This window comes from Maniola hyperantus, chromosome 18 (genome assembly GCF_902806685.2).
Source record: "Maniola hyperantus chromosome 18, iAphHyp1.2, whole genome shotgun sequence".
Lineage (NCBI taxonomy): Eukaryota > Metazoa > Arthropoda > Insecta > Lepidoptera > Nymphalidae > Maniola > Maniola hyperantus.
In genome coordinates, this window is record NC_048553.1 from 4,013,212 (window position 1) to 4,037,191 (window position 23,980).

The following is a 23,980-nucleotide window of genomic DNA, read 5'->3' on the forward strand; positions in this document are numbered from 1 at the left end:
TGATCGTGGTGGTGGTCGGTATTGGCTCATTCGGTTGAAGCATTCCACCAGGGCTTCTATGCTTTGATTTCGTGAGCGATTTGGCGTTGGCGAGCGGGTTCGGTGATCTTCGTAACAACGTTCAGATCGGGGTTCGGTGATGTTCGTGCCGGGTCTTACAGGGGGTGCAGTGGCGGGAGGGGTTCGGGTCTCTCGCGCAGGTAGCCGGTCGGTGGGTGGCTCCCCTCGTGTAATATCGGCGTGACGCAACCAATCTTCCGTGCGTAAGTTCATGTTGATTGCTTCTTCAGGCCCTCGTGTGCTCCCTTGGTCATCGTCCTGTATAGCAGCTAAGTCAGCCTCTAACTTTTTCTGCACCAGTTCAGCTTCAACTTGCATTTGGCGCATTTTAATAGCAGCTAGTCGTTCTGCCGCTTCGTACTCTGCCTGCTTGATACGGGCAGCTGTGCTTGTTGTGGAGCGCTGAGATCGGGTTGATCGCGTCGGTGAAGGAAGCCGAACACGATGGGTCTGTTCTAACAAGGTGCTTCGTGTCTCAACAATGGGTTCTTGCCGTGGGCCGGTACTAGTTGACGGAGACGACTCCATGAAGCGGATCTGAACAGGGCGAGCTGCGTCCGTCGCGCGAGGGATCGGTTCTTGCGGCGCAACGTGCTCGTCGTGTTCATCTTCATGTTGTGAGGTCTGACTCCTAGTTCGAACCATCTTGATCTTCGGATCTTGAGCCTTCGGTTCTTGAGCCTTCAGTTCTTGAGGCTTCGGTTCTTGAGGCTTCGGTTCTTAAGACTTCGGATCTTGAGGCTTCGGTTCTTCTGGTTCTTGATCCGGCACGATGGACCAAAGATGTTGGGGAGGGATTCAAATTAATTCCTCGGAGGGTTCAGTGGACTGTATATTTTCTTGATCACAATAATTATTCACTATTTTCAGGTTCACAATGTTCTTTAGGTTCAGTACTTCTAGGTTCTTACAGGTCTTCTTAGTTCAAAAGTTAGAGGCGAAGTGATTCTATACAATAAAATCGATCTTATATTTAATTCTCCCACTCGGCAAGCGCATACGGTCATACCGAGCGGGAGACAAGGCGATCGCGGGTGGTGAAGGCATAGCGGGGAGCGGGGGTGTTGGCAGTAGACCAATCAGCGTCAGTCATCGCCGGCGCTGCGCGTGGCTCGAAGCTCCCGTCCGCAACATTTACTTTATACTTTAAACCAGGCTTTTCTCCTGTCAACTAACCTCTTCATCTAAGAACGTGTCAGGGTGTTTGAGCAAAGTATCGTATATGATGAGAAGATGTTCTACACTCTCTTGTCTGTCTCTCTGTTTTCCAGCGGAAGAGAGAAGGTAGTGCATCATCTCCCTCGCGTGTTGAAGAGGCCGGGTCCCTTCACCGGGGTGAGCTGGTAGAGAACGTAGTACTGCGCCGTATTGATGGGCTACGTTGGAGACGTTACCCCAAGAGTAGCCGTAGGATATCCGGGTAAACTGTAAAAAGTAAAGGATGTAAGCCTATAAATAAAAGCATATAGCTGGACAAAGAATTTTGTGTGACAAAGGTCTCGTTTTTTCGAACCCGTTTATCTTTAACCGAAATGTTTCCGATATTTTAGCCATTGTCTTCTACCGCCTGACCTCCACAACCAATTCAGAATGCTCAGGCTTACGATTTATTTTTCGGTATTATGAATAATAAGTATTAGGTGCTATTGTAATTAAAAGAAGCTGATGGCTCAATGATGTGATCTTCGAGGCACGGAGGAAATCTAAAAGCCAAAGTAGATCCTTCAGTTACCGACTGTCAATGTAGATTACCCAATGTAACCGACTTATATGCACTAAATCAACTAGGCTATACCACGCTTTAAGCTGTATTATATATTAGTATTTAACCTGTTCATAGATATCCCGTAAAGAATCAGCAACGCAGCTAGAAAAATCTGGAAGCATCCACTTCACTCCGTGTTGAGTTGTCTTCGGTTCGCAAAACCTGATAAATAAATCTTGTTAAAGCTTTTTGAAAGCAACTTAAGCTTTCCGAAAGTTATTGAATTTGCTGTCCAGTTTACGTTGTCAGGATATAAGTTAGTGGAAACTTCAAAGCGAAAAATCATTAAGAACTTAAAAGCAGTTTTGAAAGTTAAGCTAACGTTTTAGAAAATGTTATTGTACTTTTACTCCACTTTGCCAATAATCTAAAAACTATAATATGCTAGAATGGCGACCTCGCACCGGAAAACGCAGTGTTCGAAGACCCCCCTCTGGGTGGTTAAACGACATCAAACAAGTCGCAGGGAGCCTCTGAATACATTAGCGGCGCAAGACCGTGGCGTATGGAAGTTCCTACAAGAGACCTATGTCCAGCAGCGGCCGATTATCGGTCGATAATGATGATGATGAATCTAAAAACGCCCGTTAGGTAACAAAATGTGACTAATATGATTGAATAAAACTTTAAGAATATTATTTGTAGACCCAATGCGTAGAGCAATATAAGATAGGTCATAGCATATCCTATGACCTATCTTATATTGTAGAGCATTGGGTATTGCATATTTGTCCCGTTAATACTTCTGGAATCTTAGCATCGAAGTTTTATTGCAATCACTAACGATTAGTGATACTCCTCCACTTGGTCAGTTATAGCAAGAGCACCGCAAATTCCGCCAATAACAACGATTGCCATGATCGCAAGCCAGACGTAATACCGAAATTGTATTTATCCCATCATTGGGGACAAATACAGTTTCGGTATTACGTCTGACTTGGAAAAAGGGACAATTTAGGGTTTTGTGAATACCTGGTAGATTCGCCAGTATGTCCAGGTGGACAAGTGGATGTCGCATGAGCTCCCGGTGCAGTCTTCGGCCATCGCAGGCCATGTGACGCCTCACTGTCACATGCCTCATCTTTGGCACCGAGGGCCCACATAGTTACTCCCTTCGCATTTTTGCCGGCCACTGAAGATACTTGACACCGGTACTCGCTTGATTTCTGTAAACAGCATTTTATTTAATATTCATTATTCATGTGACTTAATTTATTCTGGCTAACCTAACCTAGGTTACTGTACAACATCAAAATTATCATTAGCTACCGGCCTTTACGGCATTTGTACCGAAATCCAGTATCAAACTACCTGGTAAAATTGTGACCAAATATATGTGTTAGGACATACTTGTATATTATATAGTTTGAGCACACTTCCAGCGGGATACAGATCCTCCCAGACCTCTCGTCCAGGATCCAAGCGTAGCAACGTCCTTTCTCGCGCCCAACTGAACCCGAGGGTCCCGTGCACGCGACCAGCGCCCGCCAAGCATGTGATGCTCACATTATCGCCCTGAAAAAATATGGACAGCTCAAAACTTGAATGTGGTTGTAGATACTACTTATATCAAAATTAAGCTTGCAAGTTTCTGAATTACGCCCGGTTTCCACCTAAGCGGAGTGGAGGAGATGACAAGTCGACCAATCAGACTCATAAAGATGATATGGAAAAATTATTATCAGGTCATCTTTTAAAACTTTAATTTTTCGACTAACCAATATCTTCTCTACGCTCTGGTTAGGTGGAAGTCAGGCCTTAACCATGGTTAGGCCAATCTACAAAATTATTTAAGTATTTGAATTAGATCTGGTCTGGTTTTGCCGTCAGCTCTGGTTTCCTTTAATAGCAAGAATAGCAGTAGGTATTGGATAGTGCGCAATGTATGTATGCAATGTGACATAAGCATCCCGGTTTTGTCAGGCGGCTAGAGTTGTTCCAAATGTTTGGAATACTGCTATAGAATATATAGAAACGACTCCATGACCACGAGGTGAGTTACCAAAAAAATAATAAAGAATATTCAACTTACCTTGTTTACCGTAAGACTGGATGGCACAAGTCTTATATCCGGGGGTCGTAAAATGGTCAGTCTAAGAGCACTACATCGTCTCCTTCCCGCATCGTCGGCTGAACAGGACCACCTTCCGCTGTCAGGTCTCTTGGCTTCCGAAACTCCTAGAACTGACATGCGCCGCCCTAGTGCATCTTCTGCTACAGTGCGAGTCCAGATGTCTCTGGAATTAAAAGATATAGGATTTGGTCTCTAAAAAGAAAACAAACCATTGTACCCTTGAGTGTACTATAGCGTAAAAACGCTATGATGCAGAGCGTGTGTGCAATTGATAGCTTGCGATTTTGATACAGGGTGGATAATTAAAGATAGTTAATCCAATTTTATACGCTTGACTTTGGTCAGTCGACTTCTTTTTACTGTCGGGAACACGGGAGTTAATAGATGCTAAGATTAATTTACTAGTTAAAAAGTGGAAGTTATTTCTAAACTTTAGGTTGGTCGGCTTTCAGATGAGGAACAAATTGGTTTACAATAAGCAGACCCCTGTGAAATACACTAGATATAGAGTGTAGGGAAAAAAGACTTCTATTCTTACACCGATTAGGCCTAAACAAAATAAAATTACGGTTTTTACAGTAGGTATATGGGTATGGGCAATGGGCTGGCATACCTTGTAGTACCATTAAAATTGACCTTGATACCGTCCTTGTACCAAGTAAACTCGATATCGGGAGATCCGTACGCCATGCAGCTCAGTATGAACTCGGACCCCTCCCAAACTTCGGGGCGCTGGTTCACGATCAATGCCTGCAATAAAATTCTGATTTGCATACGAATTGTAGGGAAACGCTCGAAACTAGAGAAACATTTTTACAGCGTAATGAAACTTTTATGCCCTAATTCATGTTATACCCTTGTAGGGGGAATTTTACGAGTTCTATCTTATTATGAAGTCAGTTGTTTTCAAAGTTTGTCTACGAGCACATTTAGAAAACGGAATGTTGAAATTGAATTGCTTGCTCCGTAGATCGGTTTAAACCAACATTGGTATTTAGCACTTAAACGCCTGATACCTACATGAAGTTTTTAGGTTCATCTTTTAATTTTTCAGGTAAAGCAAAATATTGTCATTTTTTCTAAAAATATTTTAAGATTATTTACGATCTAATCCATAGCTACATATTTAATGTTATAATATATTATGTGGAAGTGTGTCTGACTGTCTGTTGCTAGCTTTTCTCGGCCCACCGGCCCGAAAGGCAAAGATATAGCTTTCAGCCCGGAGGACATAGGCTAGGTAGGTACTTTTTGTTCCAGAAAAATCAAAGAGCTCACGGGATTTTTAAAAAACCTAAATCCACAATATCGACGAAATTGCAGGCATTAGTTATCTATTTAGTTTAGAACTTCAGAGATATTATGCCACGGATTATCACCGAAAATAAAAGTTCCCAGGAGCTTTTTAAAAAACCGAAACTCACGCGAAGTCACGGGTTTCATTTAGTACCTACCTACCGAATTCAGGAAACATGTTGGTGTCACAAGTTCAATCCAGGTTGGGTTAACTTTTGAAAATGACGCTAGGAATTAGGATTTCCGAAAGTAGGTAAATTTGGTAATTTAAGTAGGTGGGTTTGTAAGAGGTTGGTACCTGTTACAAATCCACCTACGGAAAACCTTTACCTACCAATAAAATTAACTTTGTACCTGTAGGTGTAAGTACCGCATATCTTAACGTTGCAATTTGAAACGAATTAAATTGAGAATTCACTTAAGAAAACGGCGTGCTTTAATTAGAGACATTAGATTCTTTCCCGTTTTATCCAATTACTTCCTGTTACAATAAACGCCTTACTTTAAGCTTAAGGCGAAGCGGCGTTTAATAAAGCTGGCAATTGTTCAGATTAAATTCCACACGCTTTGAAATGATGCGAATTACAACCGAGACAAATAATTTTTTAAAAAAATCATCAGAAAAAGGAGCCGAACCAAAGAACTCAAAAGAGTCGTGTACCTATCTACTTAGTTTTAATATTGTGAATCACCAAGGCCATCTTTAACCTATTGGAGGCCCTGGGCACATTAGAATAATGGGGCCCCTATGATCTTGAGAGAGTAGGTGCTATTTTCTTAGAATATGCAAAGAAAGTAGATAATAGTCCAGCAGCCGCCGAGTGTCGGATATCGTCGTTTGTTTGAGAGGACCTTTTTGACCTTTGATTTTATCGAAATAAATTGGTTTTTCAGTACCTAATAAAATATCGGCCGGTTTGTTATAGTATGGTGGTCTGGCAGGGATTAGTAGGCCCCTATCGATCGTGGGCCCTGGGCCGTGGGCACGTACCCAGAGTGCCCAGTGGGAAAGAGGGCCCTGCACATCACTTCTGCATATAAATTGCATCAAGAAAGTATCAACTTAATTAAAAGTACCTACCCAAACTTTGAGCAAAGAGACGGTTTTAAAGGCGAAAAGACATGAAGTTATGGAACTTTGCCAAGAAAGAAGCGTGAATGTAAGAAAATTTGATAAAAATCAGGTCTCGTAATCACATTATCTTTAAACATTCTTTTTAGTTTTTTTTTAAATCACATGTTAGTGATAATAACCGAGACTGACAGCTTTACCGTGCCCTCCGAAACACGGAAGAAACGAAAAGGTCAATTTAACATCTCTAAAGTCGATCAACCATCCAGTTACCGACTCGGGTGAATGTTGCTTAACAATCGCAATTATTAGGTCATACATCTCCTCCTCCTATATATACCTTCCTATACCTACCTACTTTATTAATTCTGTGGACCAAGAAACAAGATACATTCAAAAGAAAAAGATATATTTAAAAGAAAAAGCTGACTACTGACTGACTGATCTATCAACACACAGCTCAAAGTTTTGGACGGGTCAGGCTGAAATTTGACATGCAGATAGCTATTATCCGCTAAGAAAGGATGTGTGAAAATTCAATCCCTAAAGAGGTAAAATAGGGGTCGAAATTTATGTATTCCACGCGGACGAAGTCGCGGGAATAAGCTCATCGTTTAAAAGGAGTTCGCATTGTATATTAAAGTGCAGTGCGCAGGTGCCTGCGGGACGCGTGCTGCAATAAATATTAAATCTAACTCTCCAACTTTTTACTTCTTTTCTTTACTGCAAAACTCTCTGTGCAAGATAAAATCGAGGAGATGATTTTACGATATTCGCTTTAGTTTATCTACTGCTTAAATCAATTAATTTATCTACAGGAAAAACACTTGCAACTTAAAGTTTGCGTCTTATATTTACACAGGCAGCGATATTCTTGATCACACTTTTTTACATTTTATGTCTATTGTGCGGTACAAATACGGCCTGCAGTGCGACCGCTTCTCTACGTGCGATGCACCTACCCAAGACGTAGCCGGCGAACAAGTGCGGTCCACAGTGCGTCCGCTTCTTTACGTGCGATACACGTAGCCAGTTTAAAAGGTAAACTCAGCGCAGGTTGCATGTCGAAGTGCAGCGTAGCGGGCAGTAGACGCAGGCGGTCGGTACATGTACGCGTGCCGTAGCGGCGGCGAGGGGAGCAAGTGCGGTCCGCAGTGCGTCCGCTTCTCTACGTGTCCTACACGTAGCCAGATTAAAAGATAGTTACATGTAAACTCAGTGCAGGTTGCATGTCGAAGTGCAGCGTAGCGGGCAGTAGACGCAGGCGGTCGGTACGTGTACGTGTAGCGGCGAGGCGAGCAAGTGCGGTCCGCAGTGCGCCCGCTTCTCTACGTGTCCTACACGTAGCCAGATTAAAAGATAGTTACATGTAAACTCAGCGCAGGTTGCATGTCGAAGTGCAGCGTAGCGGGCAGTAGACGCAGGCGGTCGGTACGTGTACGTGTAGCGGCGAGGCGAGCAAGTGCGGTCCGCAGTGCGCCCGCTTCTCTACGTGTCCTACACGTAGCCAGATTAAAAGATAGTTACATGTAAACTCAGCGCAGGTTGCATGTCGAAGTGCAACGTAGCGGGCAGTAGACGCAGGCGATCGGTACGTGTACGTGTAGCGGCGAGGCGAGCAAGTGCGGTCCGCAGTGCGCCCGCTTCTCTACGTGCGCCCCAAACACGTAGCCAGACTGTACGTGCGTTATTTATGTCTGGTGAACTGGAAATTAAGTTGAATTGTTACTGTAATATTTAAATTACTATCCGAAAAACATAATAAATGATCTAATGGTACTAGTTTTGGTTAGCTTTAAAGTTTCATATACGTAAATAGTTTAAAGGGAATCGTAGAACTAACTGCTCTCATTGTCCTGGTCGCAACTTAAAACATAAATTAACTAACTCACCTTATATTTAAAATTTCTATCTCATCATGTAAAGTAATATTCGATGCCATTAAATAATTTGTTATCTGGAATCAAAATACATAATTTTAAGCACTTTTTAAGAATTATTATTCGGTATAGAACTTATGAAACATATGTCATCACTCATCATCATCATCATGATCAACCCGTCGCCGGCTCACTACAGAGCACGGGTCTCCTCTCAGAGTGAGAAGGGTTTTGGCCATAGTCTACTACGCTGACTTAAACATATGTATAAGTTTTTAATTTAATATTTATTTCACTTTTTTACCTGCTTAATGATTTCTTCAGATATGTTTACATTTGCTTGGTCCATTATTTGCAGTCTTGTTTCGAAGCGGGCGGACGCTAAAATTCGACAGTAGGTATAATCACCATAAATAAGGAGGTAAATAATAAATAAATAAAAATAAATAAAAAATGTACGGAAAGTATACAAGATTTTATTATTTTTATTTTCATCTATTATTGAAGTTAAGACTTCTTTAGGCATGTTAGGTGATTTTGAAATAGGTTCTTCAACTTCAAGACCGCATCACCGACATGCTAATGTTGATGGTAAATCTGTAGGACGTGTTGCGCGTATGATATGGACGTTCGATAATATTATTCCGTACTTTTACGTTTTCACTCCTGTCGGCAGTTCTCAGGAACTGCCAATTTTTTAATTAGTCAAAATCACTACCCATATTAATGCGAAAGTGTGTTCGTTTGTTGGTTTACTTGTTTTTCAATCACGCCGCAACAGAGCAATGGATTGACGTGACATAGTATAGGTCCATGGGCATAGGCTGCTTTTTATCTTGGAAAATCGAAGAGTTTAGCTACATGATTTTTAAAAACCCATTCCAACGCGGATGAAGTCGCGGGCATCGGCTTTTAATATTTGCAACATACAGTTTCTAATATTTTCAAGATATGCACTTACAAACATCAGTGTCTTTTGGATTACAGTCACAAGAAGTTCCTCTTTTACAACCTTCGGCACATTCCTCTATACCGCATTCTGCAACAAAAAATATTTTATGAAACGATATTTAACGTGGCTCAGGGCCCTAACAATTTACTGACTAAAATTACTTTCATACGGAAATGGCTGCGCTGTTTAATTAACTGACGTAACAATTTACGTACGTATATAACTAATTTTTGTAGGTATTCTGGTAATACTCAGTCATTTCTAAGGAGGCAAAGAAAATTGGATAATTGTGTTCAAGTAACCGTAGTTGTCGAGTTACTTCCGTACGATATTTTCTGCCCTTTTTTACCGGAACCTTCATTAGCTGACAAATTCTAGCAGAGACGATAGAATAAGGAAATGGCGGAGAAAACGATGGCTCTACACGTATCTCACAGAGCCAATAAACTGAAGAGCTATTGAGGATACGAGGGTTACCCTATATCACCTTAAGCGCTTGAATTGATGGTGCGAAGGGACAATATTTGTACGTAAATAACAAATAACACAGACGCAGGGCGCGCGTAAACAAAACAATCGTAGGAACGTTAAACTGATTGTTTGTAACGTAGAGGTAGGTACGAAATATCTTTTAATTCTCGATGTTTCTTAATCAGGGTTAGGTACCTTTATTGATAGCGAATCATAGGCAGATGAACATTCCTTACTACAATGCATGTACATCCAAATTAGATGCGTGGCCCTAGAAAAATATATATTTGAATTTTTTTAGCGCTGCAACAAATTATTTTTCGCTCAAATTATCTGATTTCTCATTCTCGTACCAAACGCTTTTGCATTGTACAAAAAAAAGAATGAACCCAGCTTTAGCTACTACATTTAAAGAAAATATATAATTAAGTAGGTAGCCTGATATTTCTAAAGTTAATATAATATTGTCAGAAAATCTTCAACTAAAAACGTGTTATTTATCCATATCCATACTTCCATACTAATACAGGGATTTAAGGACTTGCACCGCCGCCCCAATAAAGAAAGAAGAAGAAAAAAGGCAAAAATAGTTTTTGCGATACAATACCACCTAGAATTACTGATGCTATTTACGAAAATATTCATCATGTGGCTGATGGAATTACTGAAGGGGAAGGTAATGGAAATATTAGTGAAAATTAACTATTTTATATACAAACTAATTTCACTGGAAAGCTATAATATTGAGACAATGTGGTTTTACTTAACAATAATTTAATATTAATCTTTACGAGTAGGTAGGTACTTGTAAATTAAAACGAGCAATGATTGCTAGATAATAATCTAATTATAACAATCGTTAAAAAGGAGCTGATCAGGATAAAAGAGTATTATCCGAAAAGGTCATAAAGTCAAACAATAAAGTGAAAAATACATTCAAATGTTCTTTGAAATGAGAACGAGCAAAACAAACCCATTTTCATTTCCAAATGTTATGAGCGGAAGTTCCTTGCATTACAAAATGTTAGCAGTAATGGCATTTGGGGAGGTTATGGTGCTTCGATTCAATTTATAAGGGTCACTCCATTGGCTTCTTTAAAATAAAAGCTTTTGTATAAAAGCCGTCATTTTTGGGAAAGATAATAATTATTAATAATGATGCTTCGTTAATATCACAATATCGATGATTGCTATGTGTGAAATTATCCATTCTTAAAACATATACCTATTTATCTAATTTTAGTATTTGTTGTTTTAAGTACGGGATATAACTGAAATTATACACAAATTTCAGTTTATAATATGTAGTCGTTTTTGAAGTCGAACGTTGAACTCAATCTCCACTTTAAAACCCCCATTTTCTATGAGAGCCTCCCGCAATTAGCTTTTTAATTTTTTTCATGCAATATTCGGCTGATGGCCATCAGTTTACATTTACCTATTATATTTTTAAAATTGAAATAATCACGTTCAGTCATTCAGAAGTTATAAGGCTCTGGCAGACGGACAGACGGACAAGTGCAATTGCAGTCAAGTAGACTCAGAGACCTCGCTTCGCTCGTTAAATAAAGAGTATGGATTGATGCATCTGTCTCAAAGTTGTGATTTGAAATGCTTAAATATTTACAACTAGCTTGTGCCCGCAACTTCGTCTGCGTAGACTACAAAATTTTCAAAACCATTTAGAAATTGAATTTTCAAAAATCCTTCCTTAGCGGATGTCTACGCCATATCAGCTATCTGCATGCCAAGTTTCAGCCCGATATGCGTTGATATATCAGTCAGTCAGTCAGCTTTTCCTTTTGTATATATAGATATAGATGACAATCAGCAGGGTAACTTTACCGATGTTTCCTTATCACAACGTCACATTGTACTCTGTAGCTGCCAACCTACGGTGCTACGCATGGTATAGTGGTATACAATGCATTGCAATATTTATTGACTAGATAATATAATAGATAATGTTAAAGCATAGCAAATTATTTTGGCTGTTTGTAAAAGTAGGTAGCTTTTTCATTTTATTAACACCAAACACCTACTCCATAAACCCTAGCTGGAACTTTTCGGAATTCAATTACATTCGCATCGAGGCTAATAAAATGGATGGATTTCATTTGAATTGATAAAGCAATCCATATACGTGATTGACCGTATTTAGTACATACGATATCGCCTGCACTTTTTATTTTGAACCTACCTTTTGCCTGCTATTTCTCCGCTATACCACAGAAGATATAATAGTACTGCTATACTTACATCACACTAATATTACAAAGGCGAAAGTTTGTATACGTGTGTGTATGTGTGTATGTTTGTTTGTTACTCTTTCGTGCAAAAACGATTGAACGGATTTGGCTGTAATTTGGAATGAAGGTAGCTTATATTTTTATCCCGGAAAAACCGAAAAAATCTAAGCTAATGAAGTCGCGGGTATCATCTAGTCTTCTAAATATATAAAATGAAAAGGTGACTGACTGATATCAACGCATAGCTCAAAATACTGGACGGATCGGGCTGAAACTTGGCATGCAGATAGCTATACGTAGACGTCCGCCAAGAAAGGATTTTGAAAGATTCAACCCTTAAGGGGTGTTTTACTAAACAGGGAGTTGAAATATTTGCACTTTGCGGTGTCAAAGGAGGTTCTAATGCTCAATTGACGAATTTTAAGGAATTCCTTTATCTGTCTCTTGGATAACCGTATGTCTTACCTATTGAGGGTGAGAGACCATTTTAAATACTAGTAGGGACTTCTAGCAGCTCCACCTTTAGGGGGGTTTGCCAACGCTGCGCTTTCCGGTACGAGATCGGATCGGATTGTCGATATCGTATCGTAATCTCTAAGCTCAAGTGCTTTTATTCCAAAATAGTGATGAAATTCTCGTACTCAGCAGGCTTTTATTAACTTAATTTAGTAAATTGGTATTCAGTCAATTTGTTACCTGTTTCAGCGCTTGTTAACATGATTGATTGTTTATCAAACTTTTAGATTTTGTTTGAATACTGTTAGTGATAAAATCGGGTAATTAATTAAACTGAGTTGTTCGTTGCTTGTGTTCGTTTTTTTATTTCGACCTGTCATTTTCCAACATTGATTAGGGATTTTAATATTATAAAGGTTTATGTATTTTTCGTTGGTAAGGGTTGTGACTTGTGACTAGTTTCCGTTAATCACTTATTGGTAAGAGGTTTCTTGGGATAGCAATGCGATGGGCTACCAGATCCTTTCACATCATCACCATGGTCAACCGGGGGACGTTACGAGATAGGGTTTCTGGTTGTTGCCAAAAGGACTCGATCATCACCCGAATTGATTTCTACGTTTTTTAGGGTTCCGTACCTCAAAAGGAAAAACGGAACACTTATAGGATCACTTTGTTGTCTGTCTGTCTGTCTGTCTGTCTGTCTGTCTGTTTGTCAAGAAACCTACAGGGTACTTCCCGTTGACCTAGAATCATGAAATTTGGCAGGTAGGTAGATCTTATAGCTGACATTTGGGGAAAAATCTGAAAACCGTGAATTTAGGGTTAGATCACACAAAAAAAAAAATATTTTGGGGTTGAACTAATAATTAGTATTTTAAACTTTCGAAGTGAGTGACTATATCAAGTGGGGTATCATATGAAAGGTCTTCACCTGTACATTCTAAAACAGATTTTTATTTATTTTTATGCATCATAGTTTTTGAATTATCGTGCAAAATGTGGAAAAAATACGACTGTAGTACGGAACTCTCATTGCGCGAGCCTGACTCGCACTTGGCCGGTTTTTTTATCATAGAATTATTTTTCAGCATTCTATCTTAGCTAAATAATAGTAGTTTTTTGAGATCTGAACTCTCAGATCCTTTCTAGCATACATTTTATTCAGGTAGGTACCTACACTACCTAGTACCTCAAAATCCTGTGTATCAATTTTGAGTAAACTCTAACTGTAACTTTATATTATAACTATAAATTAGAGAAAGTCCCTTACTCTCTAAACTAAATCATGCAAGTCAAGGCAAGGCAGCATCAATTTGCAGCGGATATTGGAAATCTGATTCATTTAAAGGTGCATTTGGTAAATTGATATTAGAGTTCGTCCCAATCTATCTAAGTTTTTCTTAAGTGTTGGATTGAAATTTGAATTATCAGATTTATTTGGGTTCTTTTTCTATTTTTTCTCGTTTTTGCTCAGAAAATTCTCTTTGATTTTCCGGGTTATGAAGTAGCCTATATTACTCTGTAAGTCTTCAACTATACTCATGCAAAAAACACGCCGATCCATTGCTCCGTAACGACGTGATTGAAGGGCAAACCAACAAACCAATAAACCCACGTTCACATTTATAATATGGGTAGTGAGTTCTGTGGGCATATCCGCATATACCAAAGTAAAAACTACTTTATCAGTATCATTTATCTCAAACCGATCGATGGATCTACAAGTCCTATCAAACACCTGTTGCCAATGAAACTTGGTACTACTAACAGACTCCTAACTTTTCGGAAGCTTGAAATATGACGTCCGCTCTCCGGAGCACTTTGTAGCGGAAATATTAGAAATCTCGTCCGCTAGCGGCGCAGTTGGTGGTGATATTAAATTTGATGTCAATCTGTCACTTTAAGTTATGAAGTGGCTTTGAACCATATATAACTCACACTATTTGAACTTGGAATACACAGGTTGGCAGGCTTTTGATTACCCCTCATGGCTGTTTGAGGGTTGGAAGTTTGAAGGTTCGAACTCCCCTCAAATCCAAGACATGAAGCGAAACATATTTTAAAATAGGCTTTTAATGTAAAAATCCTTACTAATATTATGAATGCGAAACTGTGTCTGTCTGTCTATCTGTCTGCTAGTTTTTCACGGACCAACAGTTTTACCGATTTTGATGAAGTTACAGTACAATACATCCCGGAGACGGACATAGGCTACTTTTTATCCCGGAAATTAAAGATTTAAACAAATCTAAATCCACGCGGACGAAGTCGCGGGCATTATCTAGTATCAAAATAATTCGCGCTCGTAACGCTCGCGCTTTTATATTTTACGTTTGCTCTTCCTTTAGTTTTTTCAATTTGTTATATTCCGCAAATTGTGTATCCTACCAATTACAAACCATTACAAATCTTTAAAACAAGAATGAATAGGGAATTTCTAGGTAAACGCATCCCATTTTAGGCACTTTATATCAGGTGTGATTGTGGTCAAACGTTTGCCTATAATGTATAAAAAAAAGGTACTAGCATGTACCACAAAATTTTGCGATGGCTGGATGGTTCTTATGACCAAGTGAGCCCGACCTGGTTCCACGGAGGTTCGAATTTCGAAGATAGTGTTTGTTGCAAGCTCGTTGTACACAGGTCGTGAGCTCGGCTCGTCAAGTGTAGACACGGAGCTTTAGAAATCTGTTCCGTTAGCAGTCGGCGTTGTTATTGAACTCGATGTCAATCCATCTCAGTAGTTTTCAGTTCAATAGCGCTTTGAGGAATTGATTGTTCTCGAATCGACATTCAATTACTATAATATGAGTTTGATATTTGAAGAGTTTTTCATTGATGGCTTACTTTGCGCTTGACTAAGATTTTTTAAATCTCATATTGTTCTCTTTTAGGCTCTTTTTGCATCGTTTACCTTACTGTAATAGTAGATTATTCAACATGGGGGTAGTGTTACTCCCATGTGTTAGTTTAGAGTAACTCCCGAGCGTAGTGTAGGGTGTTGCATCTAGAATCCTGAGTGAAGCGCGGGGTTTAGACAGTATTACCCCGAAGTTCAATACTTTACTTTTCACACCTCGCAAGACAATAAAATCAAAATCATCGTATGCCTAAAAAGGTACCCCTTTACATTAATCACATAACGGTAAGCGTTTTCTTGAGATAATAATGCGGTGAGTGCCCTGACTCGACATTGCGGTTTCCTGATATTAGTGATAGGTAATAAATACTAATTACCGGGGACGACGGATTAACGTGCCCCTATAACCCATTTTTCCCCCAAACGAAAAGGCCTAAATAGGTCATCCATGCAGTTAAAAACTTGGGTCAGGTTTGCCTACACAGCGCGATTACCTAACAGATTAGGCTGTCGTAACTGGTTACACTTCCCTTAAGTAAAGTAATGCTCGTTTTATATTATATAGAAGTGGTAAGTGGCAGTGGGAAAAAGAGAGAGAGAGAGACGGAGAAATAGAAGGATGGAGAGAGAAGGGGGGAGAGAGAAGGATAGAGAGGAAGAAGGAGAGAGAGAGAGGGAGGGAGAGACTTAAGGCCGCAGCGCTGTGCTAGCTAAATTGCACTTTATTGCGTTGCAAGAGTCGCTATTTATTTGGACGTCTTTGCGAAGTGAGCTTATATCTGTAGATAGAGTAGATAGAGATATAGATAGATAGGTACTAAGTATTCCCTGATATCAGTTCGCGGCAAGACTCCTTCATCTCACTACGTCTGTATCAACCGTACCTAAGATTGACTAGCCTAATCTTAACAAGGCAATCGAACCAGAATGCTAATCCACTAACATTACGGATCTGTTAGGTAGTACTTAGAGTGGTTACTAACCGCAAACTAACTTAACTAAATCTAGCCAATCGAAAACCGAATTTCAGAAACTGCCAAGGGACCTATTTAGTTCCCTATTCATGTAAAACTAAGCGAAACTTTTTCATAGCTTTCTTGTTCAGTAAAAATACCTAGCACAACTTTGGTGTTCAAACTGCAAAATTTTACGTGATGGAGAAAAACTTAATTAAATTAACATGCTTACGCCGCAGGATGGAAGTTAAATGGAAAGTTCTTTAAAATAGGATTCAAGAAAATTTAAAGATCTAAATAAGAAAAACTGAATAATTATGGTAAACATAAAAAAAGCGAATATAATTATAGCGAATATATAAAAGAGGTTGATAAATTTGGAATCCACGGACTCTCTTGCCAAAGGAGCTCTGGTAGGCTATTTAGGCATGGCTCTCTTAACGATACGATTAAAAGAGCTCTTGCCACCATAAATATTCCTGCGCTCATTGAGCCGGCAGGGATTAGTCGGGATGATGGCAAGAGACCTGATGGATTGACGCTGGTTCCCTGGGAACGGGGACGGGCGCAAATGTGGGACGCAACTTGCGTTGACACATTGGCCCCGTGTCATATCAGGAAGACAGCGTCAAGACCGGAAGCCGCAGAAGAAACAGCTGAAAACGGCAAGCGGCGCAATTATGCCACTCTTATAGAGAGTTACATTTTTGTGCCGTTTGCCGTGGAGACCCTGGGGCCATAGTGTCTTAGTGCTAAAAAAAATTTACGAGACTGTCCAGCGCGGAAATGCAGCTAGTATTCTTGGCACCATTCCACGCGGTCATGATTTATATTGTAATTAGATAAGACTAGCTAAAAAAAAAAGTGAAATAAAATTTCACAATATTTAAACTTTAAAAAAAAAATAGGCTAGTTGACACTTTTTTTAAGTTGGTCTTAAATGGTTGACATTTGTCCTATTAGATCAAAAAAATTAACACTATATTTTTTTGCGCCCTAAAAACCGTAAAACTTTAATTTAAAAATATATTTTTCTTAGACAGGTGAAAACACTGTCGGCCATGTTTGGCCGATAGATTATCTGTGCTCTGACGTCATGCATTTGTAAACAACAGCATAACTTCCCAAAGTTTAATAAACATGACTTCTATACTAGTTTACATGGAAAATATAGTAATTATCGTTATTGTATCATCCGAGAATGTAAAAACGCATCGATAAAGACCACAGGAAAGTTGTGGATTAGAGTGCCCAGTGAAATAAATATACGTAACACGATCCTATATGACTAACGACTTCAACCCAAATTTATTTTTGCAAAGATCACTTCGTTGTAAGTCTTACTTAATAACTTATTCAATTTATAAAGAGAAAACGATAATTTTTTACGTTTACTATGAGTTTTTAGAAATATATAAAAACTAGCTTATGCTCGTGACTTCGCCCGCGTGGACTTCATAAATTTCAAACCCCCGTTTAACCCACTCAGGGGTGGAATTTCAAAAAATCCTTTCCTAGTGGATACCTTCTCTTTACCTACAAAGAACACACCCACCAAATTTCATGTATCTAGGACCAGCTGGTTAGATGTTTAGGCTGTGCGTTGATATATAAGTTAGTCAGGACTTTAAATTTTATATATATGGATACTACGTTAGTCCCCGCGTGACATAGGGATGACATTTCTTTGTTTACATATTTAATGACGTCACATTATGGCTGACAGCGTTTTCTGCGTTTCAAATAAAAATAAAAACTGTATTTTTTTAAATTGGATTTATATATCCATCCTGCGTTTTTAATAATTGTTATTGATATATTTCGTTGTCTTAAGCAAAATACTATAATAAATAATCATTTATTGGACGAAATTAGATATGAGTCAAGTAGCCTATTATATAAATATATGGCTAAGTCCGTCGCTCGCTGACTGACTCACCAACATTTGGGTGTTGGGATTGGGTTTGGGATTGGGTTTGGGTGTTTGGGAACTTACTTAGCTTAAAATTTGTACAGAAGTTCCGTTCATAATGTAGAACCTTATATTATTTAATATTATAAATGTAAAAGTGTGGATGTTTGGATGTTTGTTATTCAATCACGCAAAAACGGCAGAACCCTGGATGAACACAAGTGGGAACTCTTATGTTCATCCAGGGTATAATCTATCTCCATTCCAAAGTGGGATTTGCAAAATGTAAATCAACGCGGACGAAGTTGCGGGCATCAGCTAGTAAAGAATAAGTATGGCTGGATTATTCGAATTTCCCACGGGAGCGAAGCTGCGGGCGGTCGCTAGTATTTGATATTTTGATTTGTAAGTATAAGTTATGATTGAAGCGAAATTTAAATTTTGATTTGAAGCATATACTTACATTTATAAAAGTTATTTTGACCAAAAACAGAAGATAAAACAATAATTATTCGAGAAAATTGGACATCGAATTTACGAGCGACCGATAATAATCAACATAAAACTACGAATGGAATGAACAAGAGTAAGGTGATATTTTCATTAGGGATGTGCGGCAATGGGAAGAGATGGAGAGCATGGTTGGATCATATAGAATCGTAGGCTATATGATCCAACCATCTAGGCATCTTAGGCATCGACTTAATCTACATGTTCTTTCTATCATGTTTGCCAGACTTTTCCATCCCTACCTTAGAGATCAGCCCCCCAATTGTGTAAGAATAACCATTTCATGGCTATCGCAATCGTCAAGAATTCTGCCCTTTGATTGGCTGTGAAAAAATGTAAACAGCGAATCAACCAATCAAATGGCAGAATTTCTTGACGATTGCGATAGCCATGAAATGGTTATTCTTACACAATTGGGGGGCAGTTTAAGTTATGACTATGGCAGGCAGCTATGACTGTGCTCCTTTGAACGTGATCGCATCCTGCGTTCCTCTTACGATTTTAAGCTTAAAGTGACCAAAAATAACACGTATGCCTACTCAGAATCATTCACAATAAAAGCTGATTTGGTCTATACAACCGCGATACTTTGCAAGCGACCGCTCTCTCCAGTTACATATTCGAACAATCGGGCAGTCAATTGCGAAAAAGCTTTATCAATCATGGTACAATCTCAATTGCTATGATTGGGTGAATTTGTTATATTCTTGCTGTGACAATGCATTTCAGCCAATCGTGAGAGAGTGTCAGAGTGGCCGATCAGATGGAATTGCGATCATCACAGATCAACATTAGGTAAATCCCGCAGTAGTTTAATAGCTACATCGCTGACTACCTGAAACTTTCACTATGGACTAGGATACACGTTGCATTGTTACGTAACTCAAAAAATGCGATTTCAGTAAAATGATAACCAAAACTTTCGCCTAACCTTAGCACGAAAGTTGTGAATATCACTGCTGATATAGATGACGATGATGATGGAGGCCACCGAGTGAACTAGAGTGAGGAAACTCTCGGTTTGGTTCTGGTTCGACATCCGTCAAATATTAGGCTAGGGTTGACGTGAATCAAAGATACCTATAGCGTCAAATGTAGGTAAGTCTAGATCATCTAGGTGAAGCATGGCGTTTTGTTAGAATTTTAGAAATTTCATAACTGTCGTGAACTGTGGATGTGATGCAACGAGTCAATGTTATAACATTGTCTCGGGACGCGTTCGCATTCAAATTCAAAACTTCGGTCTCTTGTGCTATGTAGGACTACCTCGCACATCCCTAGTGGAAAGGCAGCGTAATAGTAGTTAGTGTGATATTAAAACGCAATACCAAAAGCACTTACCCGGAGCAGCAATTTGCGACTCGCAGAGGTCCCCAGTGTAGCCCGGCGCGCAGATGCAGCTCACCGCCGCGGGGCCCATTTGCCTGAAAGAGACGTAATACTAGAATAATTGCTGCAAGTCGGTTTTTGGCCGATAATATAAAACATGTTTGTAACTTTTGTATCTGACAGCCTAATAATACACAAAAAGCTACATTATTTAATGTGGAAAGCTGTTTCACCTGTTTTACCTTTACGCTTTACACTGCACACCGATCTCGTGGGTTGCATGCAAATTGATGCTATTATAGCGGCGTTAAGAGAGGTCTACGCAGCGGATGCATTCCACCAAGCAAACAGTTTGAAAGTGTTTCACATTATGCGAACCGCTCGGCATTGCATTTCGAGGTATAATGTTTTAATCATTGCTTTTATTGGAACGCTATTTGATCACTTTATGAGGTTGAAAAAGGAGTAGGTAAAAGGAAAAGAAAGTAAGTAAAAGGAAGTTTTTTTTATTTTTTATTTCAGATACAGGTTAGCCCTTGACTGCAATCTCACCTGGTGGTAAGTGACGATGCAGTCTAATATGGTAGCGGGCTAACCTGGAACGGGTATGGCAGTTTTTAATAAGCCCATGCCCCTTTGGTTTCTACACGGCATCGTACCGGAACGCTAAATCGCTTGGCGGTACGGCTTTGCCGGTAGGGTGGTAACTAGCCGCGGCCGAAGCCTTCCACCAGGCCAGACCAGAAATTTAGAAATTATAAAATTCCAAATCCCTGCCAGGAATCGAACCCGGGACCTCCCACTAATAAGACCACAGCGCTTACCACTGCGCCAGGGAGGTCGTCAAGTTAAGAAGATAAAATTACTTTTTCTGGAAATAAGAAAAATAAAGTGCAGCTACTTGAACTTACCTACAGGCAAATATGTAGGTAAATATTACAGCGGAATCTTGATTTATACCATAAAAAATATATCCACTGGAATTTTTGTATATAGATATAAATAGTGAGCAAACTAGCAGGTGGCTTGTGATCAGATACCGATGTCCATGGAAATGCACTAAAGGAAACGGCAGTTCATTGGCTAATTATGTTGTAGGTATAGTCCGCGACAGTTTGAGATGGCACACCCGCACGTCACCCGCGCTTGCACGCACCGGGTTAGCGCGGGGGACTGTGCGGTGTACGGGGCGTTCTCTCCCCGATTGCCATCTCGACCTATTGCTTACTATATTATTTTCAGTGAACTAAAATGACAAGTCAAGTGTGTAGCTGTTTCTTTCATAATACTTCCTGTGGAAAAGAGAAGCTTGACTTCCCTACATAGCTATAAATTTAGATCTCCTAATTTAGTTTAGTTTAGACTATAAAATTAACCTCATTGAGGGGCTAGTCTACGGCGTAGCCCGAATCACTTCATTTAATTACATATATAAATAATTGTGCAGTGTCTCAAAAAGTCCGGGTAGCCAGCCCTCTTTATAATTCGGACTTAACCAAAAATCGTAGCTAGAATTTAATTTCACCAAGCAGAAATGACCAAATGGACGGAAATCGATTTACCACAGTGCAGAAATTGTAGCAACATCATTATTATATAAACAGTGACGCTATTATCGAGCTAAGAGCACTCCAGCTATATGCATTATATCGAGCAAATAGCTTGAAAGCGGTTCACATTATGCGACCCACTCGGCGTGCTCTGCATACATTTTATGCATGGGGGCGTACACGGGAATTCCTATTGGTTTTTTATTGGTTATTCCAAAGGAATTCCATTAATCACTTTTTTGGAATTCCTTAGCTATCTAACGTTTCTATTAAATATTTCATTCATATTATAGTACCTAAAATTAAAAGTCTTGAATCACTGACTGACTCATCAACGCCCAGTCCAAATCCTTGGTCCTAGAAAGCTGAAATTTTGAACAGAGGTTCCCTTTCTATTGCAGACAAGTAACAGGACCGGATTTTCTGAAATTCCCACGGATACAAGCTATCGCTTTACCAAATTTCGTTAAAATCGGTTTAACGGATGGGCTGTGAAAGGCTAGCAGACAGACAGAAAGACACAATTTCGCATTTATAATATTATAAGTGTGGATTAAAAAAATCTTTTTAACGTCACATAACCTTTTGGGTTGTCCATTGTTTTTAACACCGACGCAACGTCTATTCGTAGGTATAGTTTGCATATTTCATCAAGAGCGGTCACATCCCTTGTCTTGCAATTTCCCCGGTATAACGAGTTTCGCGTCCACAATGGCATCCTTCCGAACAAGAAACTTTCGCTTACCTTACAACTTATAGACTTGTATAATTTTCGTATAATATGTGTATTCACGAGTTCCTTTAACTACAATACATTTTAAAGCTGTTATTTGATACAAGCTTTGATACGCCGCGCGTTCACTTTAGTGAAATTTCAGAAAGCCCCTTTGGACTTACCTAGATACATGGAAATCTCTCATCAAATCAAGATTGTGTTATTGTTGTTTGTTTCTCTTCATCTTACTTAATATTTAAATATGAATGGTCGGATGTTTGAAAGTTTGTTACTCGTTCACGCCACAATAATTACTAAACCACATAATTTGGTTGAATTTTGGAATAGAAATAGCTTATACCATATAAGCTATTTCCATTCCGAAAATCACACATCGTCGTCAAATTAACACATCGTCTACATTTTATCCCGGAAAAATGAAAGAATTCGCATGGGATTTTCAAAAACTTAAGGTGTGTGAAGTCTGCCAATCCGTCCTTGGCAAGCGTGGTAGACTATGGCTAAATGGAAGATGCAGTTGACCATTCAAAAGTACTTAAAAAGTTTCATTTAATAAAAATATTGTGATTTGAAACCCTTCTCATTCTAAGAGAAAACCAGTCTCAGTAGTGAGCCGGCGCTGGATTGTTGATGATGATGATGACATTCATTGATGGTTTGGTCACGTTGTCGATTTTTTTTAAAGCATATTAGCCAAGTTAATTGCTGACTAATATTCCCCTTTCCCCTCCAATCAAGCGTAAAGCTTTGTGCTAGGAGTAGGTACGACAATAGTGCAACGGGTGGGATTTGAACCGGCGACCTTTCGGTTTTGAGTCCGCTCCTTTAACCGTTGAGCTATCGAGGTTCTAAATTAACAATCAGCGGTAATCTTTTCTGGAAAAATTTCAACGTTTGTCCTTTAGATAAGTGTAGGGAGTAGGGACTATAGTGTGTGACTGTAGGTCAACATCGTAAAACTGAAAGAATGTATTGTCGTTTTATATTGTCGTTCCATCGATCAAAAGAAAATCCCGACGCGGCATGGAACTCGTTATTTTGAGGAAATTGCGACGACTTGAGGATGTGACCTCATTTCGAATATCAAAACTATAATATTCTAGCTCTGAAATAAATGAACGAAAAAGCTAGTGCAGTATAAACTGTAATAAAGAGAGCTTCGTTATTTTATAAAAGCTGAAAGTTTATCTGCGTATTGTCCCCAACACTGGGAGGAACGATTGATGTTTGTTTGGATCATGGTGGTTTTGGGAGATAAGAGGTAATAAAGGTGTAAAAAATCTTACCTGAAAATATAAAGTTTATGCCAGAGCAAAGGTTATACTGTTAATCTACGAGCGTGCTGCAGTAATTACTATCTTTTAAATATTATTATTAATAATACATTTAATATTATATTAAAGCTTATGCCCGTGACTTCGGCTACGTGGACTACACAAATTTCAAACCCTTACCCCCTTAGGGGTTGAACTTTCAAAAATCCTTTCCTACCGGATGTCTATGTTATAACAACTATCTGCATGCCTTTCAGCCCGATCCGTCCAGTAGTTTGAGCTGTGCGTTGATAGATGAATCAGTCAGTCAGTCAGTCAGCTTTATATAATTGATATAGATAATTGCGGAAATCATAAAAATGGGATGAAATAAAAAACATACGAAATAAAAATTTGCATACAAATTTTCACGATCATAAGGCAATAAAAGGGACAATCCGAGCAATCATAAATATCAACCGCATCAGCTGGCGAACCGAAACGAAATGAAATTTCTAATAACTGTCATGAATTTTAATCCCAAAAGTCATGAATTTTGATTAGGGGATACAATGGAACTGTATTGCGGCTTCATT

General features: G+C 39.2%; 1 protein-coding gene across 1 annotated transcript in view; it reads right to left on the reverse strand.

Annotated features, from left to right (window-relative positions):
• LOC117990776 (uncharacterized) overlaps window positions 1–23,980 on the reverse strand; it is a 430,777-nt gene that overhangs the window by 14,191 nt on the left and 392,606 nt on the right. Inside the window, exons 6-16 of the mRNA XM_069504461.1 lie at window positions 19,858–19,940; window positions 9,109–9,186; window positions 8,452–8,528; window positions 8,160–8,224; window positions 7,795–7,972; window positions 4,513–4,649; window positions 3,858–4,062; window positions 3,176–3,340; window positions 2,798–2,991; window positions 1,891–1,987; window positions 1,237–1,485 (exon numbers count right to left, since the gene is read on the reverse strand). Coding sequence (XP_069360562.1) covers window positions 1,237–1,485; window positions 1,891–1,987; window positions 2,798–2,991; window positions 3,176–3,340; window positions 3,858–4,062; window positions 4,513–4,649; window positions 7,795–7,972; window positions 8,160–8,224; window positions 8,452–8,528; window positions 9,109–9,186; window positions 19,858–19,940 — 1,528 coding nt within the window. The remainder of the gene's footprint in view (window positions 1–1,236; window positions 1,486–1,890; window positions 1,988–2,797; window positions 2,992–3,175; window positions 3,341–3,857; window positions 4,063–4,512; window positions 4,650–7,794; window positions 7,973–8,159; window positions 8,225–8,451; window positions 8,529–9,108; window positions 9,187–19,857; window positions 19,941–23,980) is intronic.